This window comes from Agrilus planipennis, unplaced genomic scaffold (assembly GCF_000699045.2).
Source record: "Agrilus planipennis isolate EAB-ADULT unplaced genomic scaffold, Apla_2.0 scaffold145, whole genome shotgun sequence".
Lineage (NCBI taxonomy): Eukaryota > Metazoa > Arthropoda > Insecta > Coleoptera > Buprestidae > Agrilus > Agrilus planipennis.
The window spans coordinates 413837-422118 of record NW_020440372.1 but is presented as its reverse complement, the minus strand read 5'-3'; the positions used below and the strand labels follow the sequence as shown (position 1 = coordinate 422118).

The following is an 8282-nucleotide window of genomic DNA, read 5'->3' as shown; positions in this document are numbered from 1 at the left end:
TGCGACAACAATTGAAAAAGAATGATGGCCGACAACAGCAACAATTAGAAAAGATTGATGGCTGACACTACGTCATAGTATTGTTCACAAAAGTGAATTTCGACCATTCGAAGCAATGGTGCTTACAGTTTCGAGCTCACAGTGACTGATAGGGGGAAAGAACTAGTTGATAATAATAATTATTTTTCCGATGATTGTAGGGGAACGGGAAGGTTAGTTAATACACCTTATTATTTTACGCAACGTTTCGCAAATATTTTCTGCTTCTTTAGGCGATGTATGAAAAATAAAAAACTGACAATAATTACAATTTTTATAGTATTTATGTATATTAACGTATGCCTTTCTACCAACAGGTGTAAGGATATGGCCTGCTGAAAACGTTAATCACTGTTTCTGATGATAATTGGTTCTATGGATGTTAATGATGCTGTTGATTAGACTTCTCCATTTGTTCTTATCCTGCGTCAGCTCCTCCCACTGGTGTAACGTCATATCATTCTTCTTGAAGATAAACTTCGTTTGTCCGTGTGTTCCTTGGTTTACCTCTCTTTTTCCTCTTTATTATCCTAGTTTTCCATATTTTCCTTACTTGTGTCTCTCTATTCATTCTGCGCACATGTCCGAACCACCTCAGCTGATTTTGCTCTATAATGTTTTGTATTGGACAAATTCCTAATTCTTGCCGGATGTTCGTGTTTCTTATTCTCTCTGTCTTACTCCTTGTATGCATTTGAGATACTTCATTCATATCCATCGCTTGCAGTTTGCTTTTTTGGCTCATTGATAATACCCCTGTTTCTGAACCGAACGTGAGTACAGTCTGTATATTGTGACATGTGGACTTTTGGTTTATGGTTTTCTTCCTGCCATGTGCTACACGCTGAAATTGAAGATTATATTTGATCCTTGCCGTGATTATTTTTTTTTTATTTTTCCTGACTTGATCGATTTATTTTTTGTTTCCTGCTTGATCGTTGTTCATCTCGTCACCAATTTGTTGTGTCCTTTATAACTAATAATTCGAGAAACACTGCGTAACTTTATAACCACTTTTATTATTCAAGTCATGTCTAACATACTATTACATAGAATCCATAAATTCATATTCAGGTCACTGGTACAAAGTTGGTACAACTAAATTATTTATTTAAAAATACAATCTAACCTAATGTGTTAGTAACTCAATTAGTTACCGTTTAAATAGCGGAATCAATAATTATAATTAATAATAATCATAGTCAAGTCAAGAAGTCGAGAGTCGGGAGTCGAATTCAAGATCACGAAAATGCAGGATGGTAAAGCGGCTTACCGTGATAATTCCCTGCCATTTCTATGTTCCCCAATTATCTAATAAGGTAGGCTTGATTGTTATTATATTATTAAATAATTAATTAATTATAGTTAAAATGTGGGCAAGTTATTCTAAATTTTAAAATCGCTTTTAACATAATATTAAAGTGATTATATGCCAAATAAATTAAGCAGATAAATTAATTTTTTTGTGACATACTGCATGGTACAGAAAAACTATTTTGTCAGTCGGTGTTGTCAACTTTATAGAGATGGTGCTGATGNTAAAAGTCTATTAGATTAATTTAATTAATTACTTTCGTTTTGTATTGTATGCTAACAGTTTACTAGAATTATTGTCAATTTTGTACCGCAAGAGACCTCTCTAAAGTAGATATGACAATATTGGCCTAGGCCTAGACTAAAAATTAATATTGTATTATTAATTAATTAATAATTTGTTTATTATTACTTCCTTTAACAAAGAGTAGTATTGCTATATTCAAAGAAGTTTTACTAATAGTCTTATTATACGCGTAATTCGCTTCACCAAACCAAAGTTGATATAATGTAAAGAGATTATGTGCGAGTTGGATTTCTACACAATCGGTTTCGTAGTTATTAACCCATTTCGACAACAAATCAATAAAATAAGGATATTTGAAATAATTGTAATTGAAACTTTCCAAAAATACTAGTTAATCCTTTTGAGAAACGAAAGGTTTGTTCCCTTTTCAAACGCCGCGGTTGGTGCGTCAAGTGGATCCCCAACAAAATAAGATTATATTTATGAAGTTATCTTTTCGAGCGTCATTAGTTTTGGTAATTAGGTAATTATGTTTAGGTACCTTAATAAACTACTTCAGTCAAATTCGTTAATACATAACAAGGATTACCCAAATCTTACAGAACAAACTGATTGTCGACAAAGTAATCATAGAACTTCCTTAGAAGTACATCGCTTGGCGATGTTTCCATTATAAATCAGCATCCATCCGACACAAAATCGCTTGGTACATGTGCCAAAGCAGCTACTATTTTTAAATGATCTCGAATTTGTTGGTTCTTCATATCCCAAGTGGTTGAATTTTCCACACCAGCACCTGGTTGAAATGAATTTTCCACCCCAGCGCTTGGTTGAAATGAATATTACAATCTCTTGTAAGTTGCCGTCTCTTTGTCGGGGAGTAGTGCACAAATTTTAGGTTTAAGTTATTTACCTACCATCCGCAGAGAATTATAATGCAATTTACCAAACGCACGAAACGAGACGCAAAAATTCACTGCTGTGCACTATTATTTGCATAAAAGATGACAGGTAAAATTTTCGTGACTCGAAACGCGTCGCCCGAAAGCGGAATATACGAAACGAAAGGATGACACATTCTCGCCTTTTCATGTTAAAACCTATAGTAGTACCTAATAGGTTATTGAATAGAGACAAAAAGAAAAGGAAGTATATAACAATTGCATTAAAGAGGTTTTATGAATGAATATGGTAGTTTAAATTAAACTCAAAAACGAGACAATTTTCGAGATTTTTACATGAATACATTTTTTTAGAAAATTGGATTTTCCTTGAAATATTTAATTTAATTTTCTTTTTACCATTTTTAGTTTCGAATATAATCAAAAAGACGAAGCAGAAAATCTCAAAAAACGAAAACACCTTTTCTTCTTTTATTAAATGTATCTAGAGACTGATCACAGCAGGAGATCCAAACATACACCTCAAAACTCAAGAGTAGTAATAATTTATCTTAAAATTGTAGGAATTTACATTAAAAAGTGTTTTATAGTACAAATAATGAGTAAATGATTCAAAAATTAAAAAAAATATGACAATAAGTAGGCAACTTTGAGCATCCATATCTCAGTGATTTTTCATCGTACAAAACATAATAAAAAAAAAAGGTTTTCTATTTTTTTATATATATTTTTAACTTTTTTAAAGTAAAAAATTTCGAAGGAAAATCTAATTTTCAAAAAAAAAGTACTCTAGTAAAAATCTAGAAAATTGCTTCGTTGAGTTATTTGGAAAAAACTGACAGAGGTGCCTTTTATAAGATTAACGCACCCCTTACAAAAGGCCATTTTGTGGTTTTATCATCTTTAGAGGCAAAACTACCATATTCAATCAGGAAACCCCTTTAAAGCGATAGTTCCATACTAAAATTTCTATTCAATAGCCTATAAACGCTTTTGAAATTTATTGAAACTACAATTTATACTATAAGGGGTGAATGAAAAAAAATTAATGCAAAATCGTCACTTTAGGAAATGTCGAAAATAAAAAATGTAAAATGAATTTTCACGACCTGTTCAGCATTCCCTTATAGGAAATAAGTTTTTGCATCTTAGTTAGGAAACCTTAAATAGGACTAGTTCTTTTACAAATTGAACTACAACAGTTTTACTTACGTCAACAGTGTACTTCTTGTGTCCATCTATTGCACTTCTTAATGCTTTAGCTTTCACCGGGTCGGGGGCGTTACTGCACATCGTGCATGCAAAATTCAAAGATTCAGAAGAACAAGAACGAATAGTTTCCGTTCTACCATGAAGGAATTTTCTTAATGCTGCTGATTCATATTGGGGAGGAATTCTGCCATACATTCTACAAGGTTAAATATGTTACTGAAATAGGTTTACATTGCTAAGAAATATAAACCTGAAGTATGTATACTGAAAAGCCATTTGAAGATAACTATCTGGGCTTAATTTTTGTTTCTTTATAAAATTTTTACCATAAGCAGTAAAAGTGAGAACACATAAATCCAATCCAGTTGCCAATCTAGAATGAATTGACATAATAATTACTATGAAATCTCACTACTTAAAAAATTGATTTTCACCTTACCCAAATAACTGACATTGTGCGTTTGCTATATTCAGTCGATCTGTATCATTTAAGGTAAAGGGAAGTTTAACCACTTCACAGCCTAGATTTAAATTGTCTGGTATCTTTTTTGCTTCCTCTTTCTCTCTGCAATGTAAACTTGTGTAGGTACACATCATAATGTATTAGGATATATATACATATACATATACAGGGTGTCTCATGGTGGCATCATTTACTACAGTTTCGTTAAAAGTTGTTTATTATTATACAGGGTAATGAAATATCATGTATATTTTTTCAGATTAAATTGTAGAATTTCTCCTTCTATCTATCAATATTACACTTCTCTATTTTCTATTAGTTTTTTTTGTTATTTATGGCTTTTATTGTACGTATTTAAGTAACTAAAATAATCGAATTTCTAGCGAAGATAGCCATGGGATTGCTAGCGAACATGAAAATAAACAAAAAACAATAGAATTGTTATCAGTTGCTATTATTAGTAATTAACAATTATTTTGAAATCCTAGAACGGCCTGAGGTAGAGGGGTTTTAGTCGGTAGGTCCGAGGACTTCTTCCTCGGGAATCCGACACTACCCAGTCGTACGGACGGCTGGGTATCTTTTGAAGATTTCCCCTCTTCCACGAAAACATAAAAAAAAAAATAGATAATCAATTAAAGACACCCGAACCTCCAATTATGAAAAGTGAGTAAGTGAATGAGACAGAAGACTGTGAGAGATGAAATTGATGTTGTGAGTTGTTCAGACAGCAGTTGATAACTTCAACATTTTTTTGTAAAATAAAACAGACCATACGTCATCATACAATTACTGCTTTTTTAATAACAGGAACGGTGTTTCGTGTGTTCTGATGTGTTTAGAGGTTTATCGTCGTGTTATTTGTTGTTATTGATAAGAAAATGTCAGATAGAAGATTTTGTCTCATTTTTTGCCATTATACGTAACGTGTAACATTACCGGTACTTATAATTTGACGGGTTAATCACTTTCGATACATCAAACGTGTCAGTATATGGAATTATTGATAATAATCCAATTGATTTGAATTTACCGACGCGTTACATTTTCTTACTCCGCGGCTGTACACCAACCGTGTGAAGGTAAAGGGGCATAACTCTAACCGCTTGAAATTAATTCTATTCATCTTTATCCACACAACGCATTAGAGGCGTTCCATAAATAAAATGACACGAATTGAGTTAGGAGGGGGGGAATCCAGCAGGACGTTATGATGCTACGTAACGATTTCAGAATTTATTTAAAATTGAATTTTTGGAAATGCAAAACATTTTTTTTAATTGAAGCCTAAGGTTTTTTATAATGAGGGATGGGAAGGAGCCAGTTCACGAGTAGCAGTCCTGTTTCGTGGTGGGAATAGGGAAAATTGGTGGATTTTTGTTACATAACTTATGGACAGCCCCTAAGTTTTGTTAAACATTATCTCATAAACACAACTATATGCATAAACACCTTATTTCTATACAAAAATAAAAACTTACATAAATATATTGATATAATCAACCATATTAGCTACAGGTTGCCCCTCACTTGGAGAATGTTCATATGTTAAGCCACATATACCATCTTTTGATATTACAAACTAAAAGATCAATGTATCCAATATTTAAACTATAATAATGCAATGAATAATTACCTGAATTGTTTTATCAAACCAACGATTACCAGCATTATAATTAGGTCCACCTCCATGAATTAGTTGTTTCCCTGCAAGAGTTTTTCTACTCTCCTGCCCATCAGGACAAACACACTGATCCAAGCAAACCACAAATAGGGATTTTTGAATCTGAGCAATAGAACATCTGTTGTACTCAACTAAAACAATAGGTTAATAAACAACAAATACACAATTTCTAATGAAAAACCACCTGATACTAAATTCTGATATGCTTTTGCCCAAGAGTCTCTATCTGCCCCTGATAATATACCAACTGGGTCATCCATACACCTTGATTTGTCCACAATCTGCTTTAAAACAGTAACCAGCTGTTTTACACTTGGCATATTACATTCTTTTGTATCAAAAAGCTGTACTTGATAAAACTTTAAACAATAATCACAATATTAATAAGAATTATAGCAAATTCAATGACTCTTTCTTTACTTGATTATTATGGCACACAACAATATGCTTTGAATCGGAATTGTATTGTAAGCTATCTTTATTCGGGAGTGGTACCCGACAAGTTCCAAAGATTAGATTGTATTGGTTCATATCCAAAGGATCATTACCCATTTTTTCTTCAGGTAACTGTTTCCTGTAATAATATTAAAAAGTGCAAGATATAATTTAAAATTTGCTTAAAAAAATTACTTATCAATAATTGTTTTGTAACTTGCTGCTCCTGCAATAATTTGGGCAGCATAATTGAGCCAAGCAGTTTCACTGCAAAATGTCTGAAGTGGAAAAACTTGTCCTGGACTGGAATGTACAACAACAGGAGCTCTATATCCTAAATAAGCTATTTCAAGCCACCAGTCCAAAAGCCAATTTTCAGAACATTTTTGCTTTTCTTCAAGAAGCGTTTGAAGTTGTTCTCCCAATCCATTTGGACAGCAAAAATCTTGTAAAACCAATTCAGTTTGGCATAGTTCTCTGGGACTTAAAAGTGGTGCAACACTTTTAAGATATTTTTCTACTGTGTCTGACAATTTTGGTACAGGTTGTAAAGGTAAATTTTGGGGATTTTTAATAGTCCTAACTTGCTGAACACCAACAGAAAATGTTAGTTTGTTGAGCTGTTTGGCTAATGTCTAAAAATAAACTATCTCACTTTATGTAAAAAAAAAGAAATTTTTATTACAGTAACGCCTGGAGTAGATAATCGTATCATATTGCTATCTTGCAAATTAGACCTAAAAAAAGAACAAGAACAAAAAGTTATTTATAAGTTATTTGCATACATACATTCACATATGGTATGTATGCTTACCTTGAACAATCTACCATTATATTATAGTTAAAGGTTAACTGAAGAATTTAATTACAACAAAAGATATGCTATATAAAAATAACGATTTAAGTGATATAAAAATATACCTGCTAAGTACAAGCCATTCAATATTTAAAAGTTCAAATAAAATTATTTACATAAATCCACCAACAGTTAATTTAAATTGTACTAAAAGATATTGACAGTCCATCAAATAGTTTATTTCAGTTACTCTAAAATTCAGCAATTGTTTTGTCAAAATTATTCTCAGTTCATTCGATTTATTTCAAAATATTTTTCATATGATTTCAAATGATATCAATTACCATACTACTTTATCTATGATACTAGTGCATACATGCATACAACTCAGGGTATGAAATGTCGAGCGTCAGCGACACCTAAGTTTACCCAACGAAAGTTTTTAAATTACCAAAATCGGCAATACCGACATACATTTTAGTGAAACGACAATAGATGACACGACAGCGGTTGCGATTACCGGCGGAATTCCCCACATGAGCGGAGATACAAGCTAAGAGGAAGACTACGCATTCAATCGCGTAAAATCGTAAATGGAAACAGGAAAATTTGAAATATGTGACAAACTGATGTCGACTAAGTTATGAGGAAAAATTGTTTTCTTCTTTTTTTTGACGTGACAACGTCTTATAACGAAAAAACATGACTCATGCGGCGTTACCTCGCTCTGAGGCGTTCCATTTAAGGCTTGAAGTGCAAGCGAGAGCGCGGAACGAGCGACAAAGAGGCACAATCGGCTTTCGCGTTCGGTAGCGTTCAACATCTGTACTCTCTCCTACTTGAGTGAGCGATACGTCCACGTGGACAGCTGCTATACAATAATACATTTACATGTTTTCGTCAAGTATAAAGTGCAGTGAAAAGTGAATGTGGTGTCAATTGTTTATAGCAACGATAATTGCGGCGATAAAGGTAATGATTCTTTCGATATTAAATATATGTTCAGTGATATATTGTCGAATTGAAGCTAGAGTTACAAAAATTTTAATGATGTTTAAAAGTTGTAAATAAAAGTTGTAAAACAATTGCTCAAAGCACATTCATACTTGTAAAAACTATGTACATAGGAAAAAAAAATAAATAAAAATTGACATAATTGTATTGCTGCGTACAAATAAATGTAACTTGAT

At 32.5% G+C, this 8282-nt stretch overlaps 1 protein-coding gene across 3 annotated transcripts in view; it reads right to left on the bottom strand.

Moving 5' to 3' along the window:
- The window catches only part of LOC108736989 (carnitine O-acetyltransferase), a 25427-nt gene extending 17979 nt beyond the window's left edge, over nt 1–7448 (bottom strand). Inside the window, exons 1-11 of one of the 3 annotated variants that reach the window (XM_018469627.1) lie at nt 7111–7211; nt 6982–7033; nt 6492–6931; nt 6282–6435; nt 6046–6220; nt 5814–5992; nt 5659–5759; nt 4154–4279; nt 3965–4087; nt 3715–3910; nt 922–1350 (exon numbers count right to left, since the gene is read on the bottom strand). In XM_018469627.1, the coding sequence (XP_018325129.1) occupies nt 1309–1350; nt 3715–3910; nt 3965–4087; nt 4154–4279; nt 5659–5759; nt 5814–5992; nt 6046–6220; nt 6282–6435; nt 6492–6931; nt 6982–7033; nt 7111–7127 (1605 nt within the window). In that variant the 5' untranslated portion in view covers nt 7128–7211 and the 3' untranslated portion in view covers nt 922–1308. The other 2 variants (XM_018469626.1, XM_018469624.1) reach the window with 2 other exon arrangements.
- Between the last annotated feature and the right edge of the window lie 834 nt (nt 7449–8282).